Source organism: Glossina fuscipes, unplaced genomic scaffold (genome assembly GCF_014805625.2).
Source record: "Glossina fuscipes isolate IAEA_lab_2018 unplaced genomic scaffold, Yale_Gfus_2 121, whole genome shotgun sequence".
Classification (NCBI taxonomy): Eukaryota; Metazoa; Arthropoda; class Insecta; order Diptera; family Glossinidae; genus Glossina; species Glossina fuscipes.
Genome location: NW_023998464.1, coordinates 3402775 through 3421563, shown reverse-complemented (window position 1 = coordinate 3421563; position 18789 = coordinate 3402775). Strand labels below are relative to the sequence as shown.

Here is an 18789-nt window from a genome sequence, read left to right as displayed (position 1 = left end):
TTCTTTAGACTGAATTTCGTTGAGATAATAATTAGAATCTTCTTACCTGTACGTTGCAGGTTGTAGGCAGTTGAAAGAAAGGAGGCGCTGACTTCATTTATATCAACTCAGCGATGAGATGAACTTGTCTACCAGCATAGCTGAACATATAAAACTCGTAACTATCAATCAGTAGACCATACTTTGTAAGCAACTGCTTATACAATAGTGATTTATACTTACTTCCGTTTTTAATACTTTAAGCCTAAAATATCGCTTTATCTTTGCCGTTTGCTTCTGATTGATATTCTTTGCCATAGTTTAAGTCTTGCACTTGAGTTCATTTATTAGCATAAAAATTTTCTAAAGAACTGTTTGTTTTGGAGTTGGCTTTGCTCGTCAACGATGATCTTCTCTATAATTGCGTAGTTTAGGCTTTAACCTTCAGAGCGTATGGCTAAACGTATATCGTAGCGCTTAATGAATAAATAAATAAATGAAATGAAGTGAAACTTGTTTGTACTTACGGCTATGGATTGTGCGGTCTATGAATGAATCCAGCTTTTAATTAAATTAAGGAAAGTACTTTAGGAAAATATTCGAACGTCAATAATACTCTATATTGAGAGGAAGCTTCAGATCTCCTTTAAGCCAATTTTGCTCATCGCGGCTTTCTATCCTAAATTGTTAAGTGCGATTTCGCAATAAAACATTTTAATATGCATTCTGAGATTATTTTTTTAAATTGAATTTATTTCATTCAAAATATAAAAATCCTCCATTCAGGCAAAGCAAGAAGAGGAAAAAATTTTTCATTTTATTACAATCTTTTTAGCTACGAAATAAAACAAATTTTTGGAATGTTGCATTTATAGTAGAGTAGAGTAGATTTTTTAGTAAAATTTGTACAAGAAAATATAAAAGAATTAATTATTAAAAAAAAATTATACAAAAATCTTCGCAGGTTTGATTAAACTGAACTAACTAAGTAAAGATTTATTATTGTTAATGTTATTTTATTATTTTCGTAATTCTTCACTTTATGTCAATATTAAATATGGGTTTATTTACAACAATTAGTGACTAAATATAAATTTGATTTATTGAAATAACGTTTAATTGAATTACAACTTTCCACGAAATCTTTCTTTTTCGCTTTATGCGCGATTGGAATAGTGAATCAATTTTTTTTTTTTTTTTTTTTTTTTTTTGTAAATATAAATAAAAAGTCTTTGGTTAAATTTGGTTTTATTTAATTTAAATACATGTACATATAAACATTTATACAAATTTTAACAATTCGTTTGCTTTCCTTTTGTCTTATCCATATATAATTCAAATTCGCAAGTAATTAGGGTGACCCAGAAAAGTTTATAAAAATTTCTAAAATTTACCAACGGTACTGTTTGAAATAACTCCCGATTGATAAAATAATTAGAAAGCGTAAGATATCCTTTATTTATTCGTCCAGCTAGCCTTCCATTGTCTTATGTATATATCACATCACTCAATATATTCGTAGAACGATGTGCAGATGTAGGATTGACAAATAGTCATCTGGCGACATCTATACGTCATCTTACAAATCTACTGAGCGATGTGTTATTTAGAGAAAGTACACTTATGCAGAATTCGGAATCTGCGCCACGGACTATTATTTGTCAATAGTCATCCTACGAGCTTATTGACCGATCTCTTAATTAGATAAAGTAAAAAAAAAAGAAACAAAATTCGGAACCGAGAGCTAAAATTTAATCCAAAAGCGAATGTTTGGCAAGATTGTAGCTAATCTATGGCAGGTGGTAATGTAAAAGTTGGTACTAACATTTATCACTAAGAAATGCAGAACAGCAATTCAAACGTTCATAGGCGAAAAAAAGACTTTGCGTTCGCTGCTTCCTTATTTGTGATTCCCTCCACCACAAACAAAATCTTTTTATAAATCCTGAGTTGTATTAATTAGAACGCGAGAGATTGCTTGGGTTTGAGATCAAATAATCAAATGAGTTTCAAATGAAATTGGCTTACAAAAGGCGCCAAGAAATGCAAAAGTAAGTCCGAGATCAATAAATTGCTTAAATTGCAAATAGTTGTTCAGATTATAGGCAACAATAGAACGCAGTGTACTGACGTATCATTTGATTGGCAACGATTCGATATTAGCCAACATAACTATGACGCGGGGAATAAAGAAAAGCAAACCTCAAGCTTGCGGACGACTCTTAGAAGGTTTTCAAATTTAATCAATTCAAATTGCTATTAAGCAATGTGAAAACAGGCAGAGGTTGTCTAGAAGCTTAAAAAAATTCCCAAAGCTAGGCTGGGAGATTCGAGAACTATAGGGTTATTATTAACTAGAAATATACTACATATATATGCTCTTCTTCTTTTTAAAAGGTATTCACTGAGTCAACAACAAGATGATTCGCTGCATCATATTGGCAAAGGTATAAATATATGAATATTTTCTAAAAAAAATTTTAAATCTGAGCTCTTCACGTGTAATTTTCTTGTTCTGGTTGTAGGGACACCCTTTACTTTAATATTTTTTTTATTATTAGATTTTAATTTTGATTTTTTTCTCTTTGATATGAGGTTTGATTGATGGCCAAGACATATAATATAGTTCCCTCTTTCAAATATTTTTTTGCTTATATGTGTTATCTTCTATTAAATTTCTTTGGTATTTTGCGTCTAAGACTTAAATTGTGTGAAATTTTGCATTTTCTCTGGAGTATTATTCAATATTGCACGCGTTTGTTGGTTGGTTGGTCAGCGTGGTTCTTCTTGTTGTCGTTATAAACCCTGCTACATGTGAGAAGGCATCACGATTACGCGTTGTACCGGTAATGAAGGCTGAAATTGTTGCTGAGAATGAGGATGATGCTGATGATGATGATGAGGATATTGAGGCTGCTGGTGTTGGTGTTATACTAACAATGATACTTTTTGACAATTCATTGCTGACAATTGTGCATTAATTGCAGCATTTGCGACAGCTACAGACGCTGGTGTAGTCGTTGAGGCTGTTGTTGCCGATACTGTTGTACTGTGCATTACACCGTGCTGTATAGCACTGTTCTGTTGATCGGAAGTTGCAGCAGCAGCTGCGGAGGCGGCAGCCGCCGCAGCCAGAAACTCCACTTTACCCATATTTCGTTCAAGTAACGGTCGTAAATCTGTATGTTGAGTTTCCTTGTGACGTCTTAAATCCACTTTGCGTTGAAACGATTTATGGCAAAGCTTACATGAGAATGGTTTGTAGCCGGTATGTTTGCGGGAATGTGTTATGAGATTTGAACTTTGACTGAAGGCTTTGCCACAAACTTGGCACTTGTGCGGCTTCTCACCTAACGGTAAGCAAAATACGAATTCAAATGCATTATTTATTTTTTAAGTGGTTAAAAACATAAAGAATATCTTCAAGTTTATGTAATACGTATCCTAAAATCTTCGCTCAAAAGTCTCCCTTTGCGTATGTAAACACGCACAAACTCAGAGACCATCATCACTGCAAAGCGTAAATTTAAACACCAATTTTTGTCTTTTAAACGTATACTTGTGGGTTGACTTTAATATCAACATATTGCATCCTACATAGAAAGTGTGCCCCCATTTTGCTCTCTTCATCCACCCTTTCCCCCCTCTCTCTATCTCTCTCTGTCTGTCTCTCTCTCTCTCTCTCTCTGTCTCTCTCTCTCTCTCTCTCTCTCATTCCACCCTTATTTTATTTGACTTTGATTTAAAACGAAATTTTTGTTTAAATCGCACGTAAAAGTATTTCTCTTAAATTTCCCTAAAATTTCCTTTTACAATATCTTTTATTTGTGGTTTTTGAGGCTTCTTTTAATGCTTCTTTTATCGCCTTTAAAGAAGAAAATCTTTTAAAACTGAATTTGTTTTTCTTTAATTCATGTTCACCATTGGATAATGGCGGTGTATCACTATAGTATTAGAATGAATGTTTGAATATGCAACATGATGTCGTGGTCGATAAGTTTTTTGAGCATAAGCTCTAAAGTAAGAGAAATTGAAGCAGCCTGGCACCAGCGCCCCCAAAATTGATAAATAAATCTTATACATTTAACGGATACGCTACTGCACATGAGTTTGCAATACATTGGGAGCATTCAACATGCGGCTTGCTCCCCAAACTCGAGTCCTTTCGATTACCACTGGATTGCATCGATGAGTTATGCACTTGCTGCGTTGCGCTTCACTTCTTACGAAAATGACGCGATTACCGCTTAGCCTCAAAAGGATAACAGTTTTTTTCTTGGCGTCCACAAATTATCGAACAGGGCGGAAAATAGTATAACTAGCGGTGGGCAATGCTGCGAATAAAATATTTTTAATCATTTCTATTATACTCTAGCAGGGTATATTTCGCTTATGTGGATATATGCAATAACGAGAAGGCGTTAAGTTAAGTCCTCCTTTTATTATACCGATCGATTCAGAATCGTTTTTTAAGTATGTATGACTGTCCGTCTGTATGTCTGCTACTTGTCAAATCTATTGTTGAGATCAATCTGCACGTCGCAATTTTTAAGATATTTTACCGAAATTTAGTACATTGATATGTTTGGACCGATGGGCGGAATGTTATCAGTTTGTAAACTGATAAAAAAATTTAGACTGGATGGGCTGATGTTTTGCATCCGCTCTTATAACGCCGATCCTAGCAAAAGTAAGCCTTTATGCGCAAAATGTTCGGAATTATAATACTTTACATTGAGAATTGAAGTTTGATATGAAAGTCATTTCGCTTATGCGCGTCTATTTATCGTATCCCAATCCCTTTACGGGTCCCCATGAGAAGTAAACATATATTCGATAAAAAGAAATATGTTTTTTAATTTTCTTTTGGAAAATGTTGGATTATAATAATTCGACCTAGGAATTGACCGTAATAAACTTGGACCACGGAAATCTGGTTCTCAAATTTCATCTCATGTAAGGGTCCCCGTGAATGGGAAGACTTTACATGACAGCAAACTCTAATTTTAACGACTTCGTGAAGAAAATAGGTAAACAATTATAATTTTCATAAAAAGATTAAATTTGATAATTTTCATAAGCGCTACGCCGGTTTCTAAGATGCGAGAGACAGATATTTAAGTACATTGCAATGATTGGTTTTTACTTTATATTCCCTAAAGGTAAGCGATTCTTACTTCCATGCATTAAACGTGTGACGCATTTTTCGAATGAAGATGTTAAATAAATAACTTAAATTTAAGAGTCACTGAGCTGTTGCTAATTTATTTCGCTTGTACGGCCTTCTTCAATGAACTGAAATTTTCGAGCAAGACATCAGTTTTAGACACTAACTCGTGTCTCTAAAATGCCTTCTGGTCTACGTTACTATAGCAATTTTTCTTTACTTTATATTTTCAATATAATCCGTAACAAAAATAATAAAAATGTAAATGATCTGAAGATTTTCTATATAAACATTACAGAACATGGAAGGAAAAACAACAAAAGAAGTCGCCTCACAATGTTCAATGTTGAAGAGAAATAAGTAAATAGTTGAGAAGAATATGTGAAAAATATTTTACATAAACAAAAAAAAAAAAATTCTGTTACGTAAAAGGCAAGAAGATGAAGAGGAATAAGACTACGGAAGCATCTATGTATTGCGACTATGACAATACTTGTCTCAGAATGGCGTTGAGTAGTTTTATTTGATTGTACATGAAAGCACACCACACGTATACTTTAACATGTACACTGCGTAGTTATTCATTTGTTCACAAGTGTGTGCGTGTGCGTGTACCGACTGACTGTGATAAATAATAAAGTTTACTTTGCATTTTGCTCTTATATTTTGCTTTGGTTTTATCCAAAGCGGTTGCTCAATTCTTACAATTGGATATAGGGCAGTGGGTGGCGTTGGGTTCTGTGAGGCAAGACAGGGTTTAAGATTTCTTAGTCGTTTAGTTTTTGTTGGTTTAAGTTAAACGGTATAATCTGTGCCTTGGTACGTGACGTTATCTAAATCGTACAAGTATAAACGTGCTCGGAGTATAGAAACAAAAAACTGTAAACACTAGCTATTCGTAAGTATCTGTGTATATGAAAATGGAGTAATATCAATGAATGTAACTAGAATGAACGCTTTGGTCTGGTCTTTTAAACCTTTTGACTAACATCGGCTATAATTCAGCGAATTCCATCCGCAGGCTCTTACGTTGCTTTATATATATATATATATATATACGTACATCAGCAGAGACTACCACTAGTATACATCAAATGCTGTAATCAAGGAATACAAATACAGCAGATTGTTAGCGTAATGGCACTGCAACTTGTATATTATATATATATATATATATATATATATGTACATATATGATTTTCTTCTGTTTTATATAAATGAAATGAATCCTTTCCTAAGACTGTTGTGAATCAGAGCTCATCCCAACGGTCGAATGTTTCACACAATCACGTCCCTGCAATTCCATTATGTTCTTTTCACAACTAAACCCTGCTACGTATAAATGTAGTTTGTAAATGTAAACGTGCACTCCCATACCTACTCAAATTTATACGTGAATATATATACATATATATGACTACCTATATATAATCATGGTAATGATAATGATTATGCGAACAGTGCGAGAGTATTTGCTGTGAGTTTAGTTTATACATGCTTTTAAGTTTTTCAAGATATTTTCTTCTTTTTTCTATTTTTTGCACATTATATACTTGAATCTGTCCTGCTTTTGTATGCGTACACATAGAAAATCAAGAACGATTTTGTATATAATGTATGCTTAACATGTGCAATCATTCCGCCGTTGGTAGGGTGCAGTTGATGGTGTTAAGCAGAGGCCCGGAAAAAATCTCATACAGAACATTATTGAAAATCTCTACAAAATGCTGCAAGGATTCAAATTGTATGATAGTTGATGTGCTTACGTACTTGACTATGTTAAATGTGTATATACATGTATATACATACATATATATATATGTATATGCGCGTGTGAGAAAGAAATACGTTGTTCTGATAGAGTGAATATAATTTAAACTTATTGTTGGAAAATAAATCACAAGTAGAAAGAAAAAAGAAAAGTTTTACGCACATAAATACACATAAGATATAAGAAACTCTTTGTTTTCATTAAAAGTAAATATCTTATCTTATTTAAGGGACTTAAATGATTTAATTATCATTTCATAAAAATTCTAAAAGAGTTTTTTTACCACTAAAATTTTAAAGGATATTAGTCCAGCTCTCTCTCTCTCTCTCTCTCTTGACACTCCTCCCTACAACTGGAAATATGTACATGTGCGCAGTATATTTATATCAATGCTTCACAGGGTCGTTCACCAGATCGTTTGGTGTAACAAAAGCCATCGTTTCAGTAGTAAACGTTGAATTTTAAAATTCAATCTAATAAGAAAACCAAGGAAATTATATCGAAAAAGAAAATTTTGAATTTTCAAGTCCTACGGGAAAGCTCGAAACTGTCTTTTAACGAAACGCAAGCCTTCAAAAAATAGACGATTGTTGACATGATTATCGTTTGCCAACGTTTGCCAAGCCAACGACAAACGATGCGGAAATTCCGGAAATTCTACATTCGAGTACCATTAACTTATTACTTTATTGAGAACAATCAATCACAAATTGAAAGCGAAGTTCTTGCTAACTCAATAATGGAAAATTCTGGAAACACTTGTCTAATGTATAAAAGTAAGGCGTGGTAGTTCAGTTTGAAAGGAGAACCACTTGTAGAATGTACAGAAGTATGATATGTTCAACAGACTTTCGAGCGGGGAAATGCACGAGAGCGACATCTGGTGTAATTGTTGGAATTTATGTAATTATTAACGCAAACTTTAACTTTAACAATGTTGTACAGAGAAATCAAGTGGGCTTTAAATTATGCACGTAAAAATTGCTGAAATTGTTGTGCAATTTTGTTGCTTTTTAGAGAATGAAGTTCGTCTTGATTGCAACTTTTTTTTCCAATTCGTTATGAGCATTTTAAAACTGCTTGAAAGCGAAATCAAAGCGACAATCAGTAAATTGAACAAAAGCAAGTTGTATGGCAAGGAAATTTAATATGAAATTAATCTTAATAAAAGAAAAGGTTAACGATATGTTGTTGTGTGAAGTAAGGCGAAAGGCATCAGACGTAAGCTAGCGTAAGAGAGATGGATCATGGATTGGGCTGATGATGTGCAATTCATGTATACCTGAAGAATTAAGTTACAGCAAGGGATTACTAGAATGAGAAAAAGGAAAAAATGTCAATATACAACAAAATATGTCGGCCAACTTTCAGTCATGGAAAACCCTTAAAAGGGCAATCTTACGGTCTATTACGAATAGTGTTAGAAGTTCTGGAATTTCTCACTTTGGAGAGAATGATAATAAGTGAACGAACGACTGCAAGATTCTGGAAAGAGACTGCGAAAGAGAACAATGGTCAACGTGATAGATACTAAACGATGCGAAAACGCGCAAAGGAGCCCGTGTAAAACAAAGAATGGTTCAATGATTCCGGACCTAATTTTCATACATCAAAGCAAAGAGATTTCCTTAACATTTTCGTAGAAGAAGAGCTTTCTTTATAAAGAGAAGATGTCGTGCCATTTCGAAAATAAACTTCGCATTGATTACAACTATGTTTCTAAAATTGTTGCTTTATAGAATTATCGCCGGACGCAATATCAATGAGCATATGATTATTGCGATAGCCAACAAGGAAAATATCTGTAATCTTCCTTAGTTGTACTTTATCCTTGTGGTTTAATGGTATTCTTCACTTGTTTATGTACTTGCACTAAAATATAGAAAATGTGGTAAAAATTCCTAAAATTGAAAGCAGAAAACGATAAAAATGTCTGAAAGACATTAAGACGCTGATTTTTACTGATTTCTTTTTCCACAACCGGGATTTACACACAAACCAAACCGAGCGGCTATGGGTAAAAGAGGGTTGCTAGATAGGAAAGCGTGGACGAGACACGATTCAGTGGCAAAGGGTGTGGGAGGTTGAAAGTCGTTTTCGAGTAAGCAAAAGTAAACACGCCGCATACAATATGGCAGTCGACGCAATTCAGTGATTTTCTATGCATTGTGCCATTTTCTGTTAAAACCGAAATGGCTGAGTATATACGCACACACACGCAGGCATACACACATAGACACTTGCTTGCATACAACCGGATACATGAGTAGATTCTCTGCAATAGGTTGCTTTGGGGGGTTTCGTCTTTCAGGTCATTCTATTGAATGGAAAATGAGTTAAATGCCAGCAAAACAAGCTGACACATTGCATGCTTGTGTGAGTGAGTTGTGCAGCCCAGCATGCGAAATCAAGCAGCTTTGACTAAATTTTTCATTGGTTGTCTGAGATTTCGTTTTCATCACACCAGCACGCACCCATTGTTGTCATAGTCTGATTCTCTCCAAGTAAGTAAAAGACTGCCTGTGTTTTTCATTTACTCTCATCTCATTTAAAGCTTTAGCTTAGTCTTATAGCAACAAAGTACACAAATGAACATATATGAGTGAGCATTGATATTTCATTGTTTTAAAAGCGTTTGTTGTTATTGCCTATTCCATGTTCCATTTCATGTTCCTCTATTCAGTACTCGTTCCTCTTTTCTTTTTTTTTTTGGTTTTGATTTTGACAAATTTGCTAATGCGCGCACTCAACAAACCATCAATGTTGAAATTTTTTAGTACGCGTTAGTGCAAGTATGTGTGTCTTTTGTGTGAGTATATTTTGAGTTTTTATGCACGTGCTTAACGGTGTTGGGGATGTGGAGAGCTTCTGGTATGTACATACAACATTGAGTCTTTCTTTATAGTAGATTTGAAAAAGGGCTGCAGTAAGTGTCATGAAGTGTATATACATACCGGGTTGGAGATTCTGCCATGTGTCATCAGCACTAAACAGGATTTTATGGAATTTATGTGTTATAGCAGTGTATATAAATGTGTGTGTGTATGTATAATGTATGCGAATGAATACCTCTATGTATATATACATTATATATATACATATATATATATATATATATATATATAATATAACGACTGGCACTCAGTTGTGCTGATTTCCCATTTATTGAATTTATGTGGTTTAAAAAAACGAGATTTCATATATTTAGCATTTCAAGGATTTTTATTAAATTGAAATTGAATTTAGAGCAAAAATGTTTCGCGTATTAAAAAAAAAGAAGAGATCAGAGCAGTAAGCTCTTAAATTGATTTCAGTAATTTCATGCATGAAAATTTAGTGTATTTTCAGGAATTTGCTATAAATACGTATTTAATTTAATAAATGCTTTCTGGACTTGTATTTATTAGTTTTTTCGTTTTTTTTTTTTTTCTTTGCAAGTAGCGATGCTCGTAGAAGAGTTACGTTCTAAAGATCCTAAAAGACACACATAAATTAAGCGGATGAAAGGATCTTACAGACTGTAAGACCTATTTTACCCCTATTTTTGGGACAGTAAAAGCGACAAAGAAACCCAGGGATTAAAGGATCAAGATCCTTCCAGAGGTATTTCGAAAGCTTTTGTAATGTCCAAATTTTTTGAGAAATACATGTGCCGCACACAGTACAACTTTTTGCCCAAACCTCGGTATTCTGTAAGGACATTCTGACTGAATTATTTCGGAAATTCGTCGTTGAATTTGTTTCTAAATTGTAAAGTGAAACGTGTTCAATGACAAAATTAACGTCCAGAGCGTTGTTTAATGTCTGTTATCCATTTATGTTTTCATCTCAAATATTCTTCAATGTTGCTGGCATTCTCAATAGCTCTTTAAATGATGCCTACTTTTTTTTTTTACCGATAAAAATGATTATACCAAACGTTAACAAGGCAACAACTGTTGTCATAATAGAAAGAGCGAAGGAAAAAAAGGAAATTCTTTGAAGTTAGGAAAAAACTAGAATAACAGAGAGAAAAACTTGCGTGACTAAAAAAATACGCAGATAAAGAAAAACAATAAATAGTTGATTAGTAATTTATTTAGTAAATTTTGCTTTTGTGCTTAGAAACTCATTTCGAACTTTACACTAATTGCATTCGCTTTTATTTTAGAATGAAGAAAATCAAACGTTTCGCAAAACGTGTGACATTTTTATCGAACCCTGCACAGAATTCGGATGAAGAATACAAAAAAAATGGCGTAGAATTCATGCGAAATTAAGTTTGGCTTTCTAGCTTTGCTTCACTTTCAACAAACATATGAGGTCTTTCATTTCAAAATAAAATAAAATACGCATTTTTCTGAAAACAAAAAAGTTAAGTCACTAAACAAATCACTAATGTAAAAGTGTGCTCTCCTTTCCATTTCCACACTTTTTTAATAAGATAAAGATTTTCTTTGTATTGGTTTCGTTTTCTAGGGACTTTAATGTCCCCTCACTGATTTCTATTTACGATTGGTGTAATTGTTTTTGTCCGCAAAGCAAAAACTTGTCATCATGTGTACAGCTATAAAGAATTGAAGAAACACTATATATACAATTATTTTAATTCTATGTAGCGTTGAATCTGTGCACTAATATCATAAGGTATACATTATTCTTAAAAAAAAAAAAGTATGACTTTTCTAATTTAGTCTTCAAAACTCACGATATAATTAAAATGGTTAAATGATGACTACACCGATTCTGAATACCACACATATTAGCAGGGAAAGCTTCAATAAGTATTTTTCGCTTTCTAAAGGGATGGTGTAGCGATGAATACAAAAAGAAAACAGCAGAGTTTTTCGCTTTAGCGAGTTTCCTCTCAACAATTGCTTAGCTGAGTTGTTAGGAGGGACATTCAACTCTTTTCTTGCTTATCAAGAAAATATAGCACTTTAAAACTCGAGCTCGGGCTTGAGAAAATGTGGTATTTTCAGTTATAAACGAAACAATTGTGTTCAAAAAGACCTGTTCACCGCAACGGGTGTGATTACGCAATCAAAGCCATTATCTTGATTGACAGTGTTTATGACAAGTACTGATTCTTGTCTGCTATTAGTCAAGGCGATTGTGCACATTTGCAGGTTCAGGCGTTTTTATACGAAGTTTACACACGTTATAGATGCCTACATCGTACTTACACTTATAAACGATTTCAACATTTTCACACTTCAAAAGAAAAAGTTCCTCCGCAAGTAACGAACGAAAGTGGAACTTCCATACGGAAGCTATAAAATGCATGAAGTCGTTTAGAACGAGACTAAGAACTCCTCAGGATTGCCATTAGAAAGCTCCACGTTTTGCAAGGAAACTAGTATATGTGCTATAGTGCTTTGCAGGTTTCTATTTACTAATATATAACCGATCTCTAAAAATACATTGTAGTGCTTACGCCAAAAAGATTTCTTTTTATGCCAAAAATAATGTAATGTAATGTAATGTTACTTTGCCAATTATTTCATTCAGAAGTTTTCTTGATCTGCACGATCCGATATGTAGCCTCAGCTTGTTCCGGCTCCTTCAAAGTGTTACTTTCCTTTACAACTTCTAGGCATATTATAAAATTCGCAGAACCATTTTTATAGGGAAAAAGGATTTTCCGATCTAAGGAACATTGTCAAAATGCTTATATAGATTTAACCGATTTGCAATACACACAGTTAGTTAGTGTTAATATAAATTTAAGAGCAAAAAGCTTTTCTAGACTAGACTTATCAGATTTGCTTTAGATTGAATTTCTTGTTTCTATTGGCGAACGCTTTACTTCAGTTTTCGGAAAACAATCCCATAAAGTATTCATTAAGTGAACTAAGTATTTATAAATCTTACCTGTATGTATGTAAGTGTGTTTCTTCATGTCACTTTTCTGATGAAATCGTTTACCACAATAATTGCAGGGAAAAGGTCTTGTATCGCTATGTATGAGCAGATGCGTTGACAACGTGCTTGAACGTTTAAAACGTTTACCGCACTGTTTACATTCAAAAACTTTTTCCACATTATGCACGGCTCTGTAATTAAAAATAGAAAGATAATCACATAACACAAATTCTGCAACAGTTAAATAAAAGAGGAAACGCAATACGACAGAAATTAAATAATAATGTTGTCTGTTATGTTGGTCTATGGAGAGAGTCAAGACAACAGCAGTCAAATAAACCAAAGAAAAAATGAATGCTCTTGGAAAACCTCAATAAGCTTTTAAATTAAATATGTACCACCCATGTTTTTGTATATCCATATATATATAAATTTGTTATTTTTGGCTGAGGAGGCCACTTGAATGACTGCAGTATATAGCATGTAGCAGAAATGCAAACATACCTGTGTTGGCTTAGACTAACTTCATGGCCAAAGGTTTTGTTGCATAGTTCGCAGGCATAGGGTTTTTTGCCATGATGTGTACGCCGTGAATGGACTTCGAGACCATGCGGGGTGGAAAACATCTTTTCGCATTTCATGCATGAGTAAAGGTCACTAAATTGAGGCAAGCCAGACCATTTGGCGGCGGCCATATGGTGAAAATGTAAATGAGCGGCTGGGTGCGGCAGTCCCAAACTAGAATTCGGCGGCAAGCCATTGCCACCATGCCCAGCTATTCCCGCCGTCGTCGCTGCACCGTTTTGCGCTGTCTGCAGAGGGACCATTAAGTTGCGTAGTCTGAAGAAATCTTCTTGTGAGGCAGGATGGTAGCTGTGCGAAACATTAGAGACAAAAGAGGAAACATTATTAAAAGGTCTTTCATGCAAGTAGTGGTAATGTAATTAAACAAACAGCAACACGACAAGCAATTGCAACAACATAAAACTCTTACGCAATAACATCATTTAATTAAAATAATCTACATAGTAAACCACAAATATGAAGCCACTTACTTAGAGCTCAAGCCAGATTGCTGTTGTCCTTGATGAAAAGCGAATGCGGCAAAAAAAGGGAACGCGGGCGGTAACAAGGGTCTTTGAAACAAGGCTGCTTCATAGCCACTAGGATAAGCCTGGCGAAAAGCTTCAAAAGGATCCGGTCCATGGGAATGTGCCGCAAGTCGAGATTCGGCTTTGCGGGGATCTTCTTTACGCAGCAACGCTGACACCGAAAACATTTCTGATTTTTTTGGACTTGTCCGAGTACCGCTTAGCACATCCGTTACTGCAACTATATTATTGGCGTTAATGCTAGAGGGTCGCGATATAATTCTAGTTGGCACTGGTGAACTCGGTGGTGAATCGACTTCTAATTCCACTGAACTCGAACGAGACCTTGAACGTGAACGTGATTGTAGGGAAGGTCGGCAATTACTTTCGTCATCATCATCTAAATCTATTTGTGAAGACGATGATCGAGAATGACTACGTGATCTCGAGCGTGATGCCCTTTCGTAATGTTTCGCCTCTTCGAGGGAATCAAGGGCCAATTGTTGATTGGTTTCATGATTATGATGATGCTCGTTAGGTTCTAGTTTCCAATGCAGTATAGAATTTTTGCTTAACATTGAGATATTATTGTTGTTCGTTTCATGGTCCATGATTAATTTTCCACTGACTCCTGGGGCAGTTTGTGTTGCATTTGCTGCTACTGCAGCAGCTGCGGCTGCAGCTACCGCTACCGTATGAACTTGAAGATGTTCAGTTTTTACTAAACGATTTATACTGAAAGTTAATTCATCTGAAAAATAAAAAAAGGATTCTTACTAAAGCCCTCTTTGCGATATAAAAAGCAGTGAAAGAAGATTTCTTTTTGTCTTTGTGTTTCATCCAAATTTCCCTAACTCTAGCTTAATACAGATTCGAATACCCAACAGGCAATTGGTGGACTAACATAGCGCGTCCACAAGAAGTCTTTTGTTTATTAAAAATATATACAATATGCGTAATGATTGTTGGATGGCGTTAAAGGCGAAGAGATCTACTTTAGATCGTGCTTGCTTTTCCATGGAGGACATAAAAAGTTCGCCAATTTTAAGTTCCTACTCTTTTAAGAAACTATTGAAAACCTTTCAAGGAACTAGAGGTTTCAACGATATGCAGATATAAATGTTTATTTCGATATCAAATATAAAGGAATGACAAGAAATTATGCGTAAAGGCTAAAGGATGTTGGGGTGCCTTTTATCCCAAAAAAATGAATCTATTCGGGCTGTGTTTCATGCTCTTGGGATGAAACTCACGTTTATTTAAATGGCTTCGTAAATAGGAAAATTGCCCTTTGAAGTGAATAAAACCCTTTATTTGCTGGCTGAATATGTCATTTTTGAAAATAAAGATGACGTTGCAGTTATCCTCAATAGAGAAAACTACACAAGTATTAATACTGATTCTTTTTGGGCCCCGAATTAGATAATTTGGACTTAGACGATATTTGCTTTGAAGTAAAAGATGCAAAATACCACACATGTCGTGACACAATTAATTTACCGACCGAAAAGTTCATCAACCGCGTAATTTTTAAAAATGCCGACGTGACCTGGCCATCAAGATTTTTTATATATTTATATTATATATATATATATATGTATTTTGCAAGATTATTAGTGTTATTGAAGAAAGAAAAAGGTTTGTGCGGAAAATGGCTAAAAATCGTTTCTCAAACGATCATTTACTTGAAATAATTTTTGAATAAAAAGGAGTAAAAACACTATGGTGGGACGACCAACCACGACGCTTAACACGATTGTTTCTGTAACGATTTTCCAAAATAAGATGTTATCAAAGGTGTTTATCGAAATGTCTCAAAAATTACGGACCGTACATTGAGCACAAAAGAACGCAAGACATACAGACGGACAGATAAAATCAGACCGACCCATTAAGTTATTTCGTATCGGTTGCGAAAACTAATAGGTGGCGCTCTCTCAAGTCCTTCTGGCTATTGAGTACATTCGTTCTAACCTGTATATCACAAACGGGGTTCTGTATAATGATATGGACATAGTATGAACAAAAAGTCATATTATTATTTCCTACTGTTTTTTTCTTATTTCGCAGTGAAAAGAAAAGCTATTACTACTTGTTCACTCTTTACAATTAGCTACAAGTTACGAGGGTAGGCCTTTACATGGAAACAAAATATATATTTTTTGTATTTTAGCAGGGAAATAAACAAGAAAATATATTAAGCAAAGCGGGGTTATAGCGTATTTAATGGTCGTCCTGGCCAGGCTATAACATTTTTACCAGTGTTTTCATTGCCTATTTTACTTCAGAGTATGAAAAAACTAGTTTTAACTAAGGAACTAATTTTTCATAACATTGGTTGGGCGTGAATGATTTTTTCTATTTTTGTTGTTGTTTATGAATAGCGAACAAAGAACAAGCAAAGCAAAGCTGTATGCGTATCGTTCGACCGGCTCTCGATTTTCAAATTTCTTTTGCAAATTTGTGGGCGGTATTGTCGTTTTTGTAAACAGGAGAATGTTTACCACAGATACTACACAGTACACGGATGGACAGATGGGCATGCTTAGGTGCATTCCAAAACTGAAACTGGCCAAGAGTTTATATACTTAACGGGGCTTTTCAAGCTTGCTGCTGAGAATAAATAAAATCAATTTTACTACGCTATCATATAGAGTAGGCGTGGTGAATTTTTCCCATTTTTACAGTCAACAGAAGATATATAGAATTATCTGCTGTTGTTGTTTATTCCTTTTAAAAACACAGGCATTATCTGTTTACGCGGTACTGCAAGCTTGTCTTTCAAACGACTTGGACGGTTTTCAATATCCACTATATGCATGCAAGAAGTCGATATTGGCGGTGCGGGGATGTTTACAAGACTCATTACACCCGCGGGCAGGAGGATATGCTTAAATCAATTCAGAATTTGGTGCTGATCAAGAGTATATCTACTTTGTGCGGTCTCTGGAGCTTCCTTCTGAATTCGGTCCACTGATTGTGGGCCCATCAATGCGGAGCGGCTTCTCTTTTTCCATCCAAATAATATAGCTTCGATATAAGATTAGCAGTTCATTTTCCGGCTAAGCAAATGTTTGTAATTGAAATTTTTCGAAATCCTGGTCTTTCACATTTTCAGGCTTTTCATGTTTATAGAGTTACAAATTGAAATTTTGTCAAAGTTATTTGTGACTCGTTAACTATTTTACATCATTATCGCTCTTAACACAAGACCATAAACACACTAACAATAGTTTAATACATGAAAACACATGTATTGATATGAGTGCACACAAAGCAAACAAAAGCGATAAATTTATCGTACAAAGCTTGTTTTTTGCATTCACCGTCGGTGGGGTGTTGTGTACTAACTTGTCCATTCCGTCAGTTACATGTAATAAAATACAAAGTGAAAGGTATTGTGTACGTATTTTTAATTAGGACGATTATCGATTCAAATCTGTCCGTATCCATGCGATCTTTCTAGCTGATCAGCTTTTTTCCGTCGTTGGGACTCTTGAAGTGGCAGCAAATCAAATAAAAATTTGAAAAATCTGACCCCTGCATACTACATAGTAAAGAATGGCTTAGGATCTAATCTAACCTCAGACATAATCTGTTTGATCTAACGAGTTGAAATTTCGCAGGATACTTTCGACACGAGGGGTTTCGATACATATGCGCCCTGTAGCAGCGGGTATTCAAAATCCAATACAAGCCTTTTTATTTGTTTCAATTTTCTATGTATAGAATTTTCCGCGGGAACCCCTTTTTCACACGTTCGTTAACTTGTTTTTTGTGTGTCAACTGTGAATATATTTGGCGTTGAGACAGCGTGCGATGCGCAAACATACATACGTAATCACATGCGTACATACATACGTACATATAGGAAAACTTATATGTTTACGCTCATACCATTGTTCGTATTATATTATGCTCCATTTATTCGGGTGTGGACGAACAGATGTTCCATTTAAGCGGATATTATTAAGTAGTGGTGTTGTTATGAACAAAACAGGCCCATGCATATGCTCTTGCCCTTGGGTGGATGCTGCCGTATGTTTGACGTGTACACATATATGCATGCGTATGTGTGTTGTGTTTATATTTTGACTGCACATCATGTTGATGTTTGAGAAAATGACGACGCGAACGACGACAAACGTTATTTCCGATGATTTGTTAAGGCGTTTTATATTGTAATTCCGTTCAGTTACGGTTTGATTAGGGTGAAATTAATGGTCATGTAAGGTGGATTAGGCGGATTCAATACAAAAATAATTATGTTTGAAATTCGATACAGATCATATGACGACGAGAACTGCGACAATTGCGACTCCACATACACATATACCTACGTATTTTTGATTCATAGACACAGTAATTCTCGTGGACGAACGGTATGGTTTAACAGGTGGAAAATCAAAAGGGGTTTCTGGCTGTGATTAATGACAATGTGAGAATGGTTCGAGTAAAATATGTTCATTTTGACTTCAATCGTTTTGAAACTTCAAAAAAATTTCCAAATTAATTTTTATTAAAAGTCAACAATAACTCAAAAGCAATCCTTGCAAATTAAAAAAAGAAAAATCTTTTTGTTGGCTCAATACAAAGTCCTTCCTTGGAATTTCGGGCTTTCCTTCAAGTCAGGCGAGTCTCTTGTAGGGAGTTAAAGTCTAACGTCTTGCAGATGTTGTCTTCTGGCAGAGAAAACAAAGTTAATGTAGCTTCATCGAGACGGCCCTTAAATTGATATCAACTTGACAGCGATTCCAAACGTGTCAATGCTTCTACCAATAAATTAAAAGTTTGGAATGAAATTAACTATGAATTCATCTGTAGAATTAGATAGTTTTTTGCCGTTTTTTATGATCTTGGGGGATTGCAGGCTAATTCCAAAAATTAATAAAAGATGTATTACATTACTCTCGTCCGCCAGCCGGTACAAGCTGCCG

General features: G+C 34.8%; 1 protein-coding gene across 1 annotated transcript in view; it reads right to left on the bottom strand.

Annotated features, from left to right (window-relative positions):
* Window positions 1-1257: 1257 nt before the first annotated feature.
* The window catches only part of LOC119640569, a 43951-nt gene continuing 26419 nt past the window's right edge, over window positions 1258-18789 (bottom strand). The window contains exons 2-5 of the mRNA XM_038038695.1: window positions 13817-14603; window positions 13266-13634; window positions 12771-12952; window positions 1258-3329 (exon numbers count right to left, since the gene is read on the bottom strand). Of these exons, the coding sequence (XP_037894623.1) occupies window positions 2908-3329; window positions 12771-12952; window positions 13266-13634; window positions 13817-14603 (1760 nt within the window). The 3' untranslated portion in view covers window positions 1258-2907. The remainder of the gene's footprint in view (window positions 3330-12770; window positions 12953-13265; window positions 13635-13816; window positions 14604-18789) is intronic.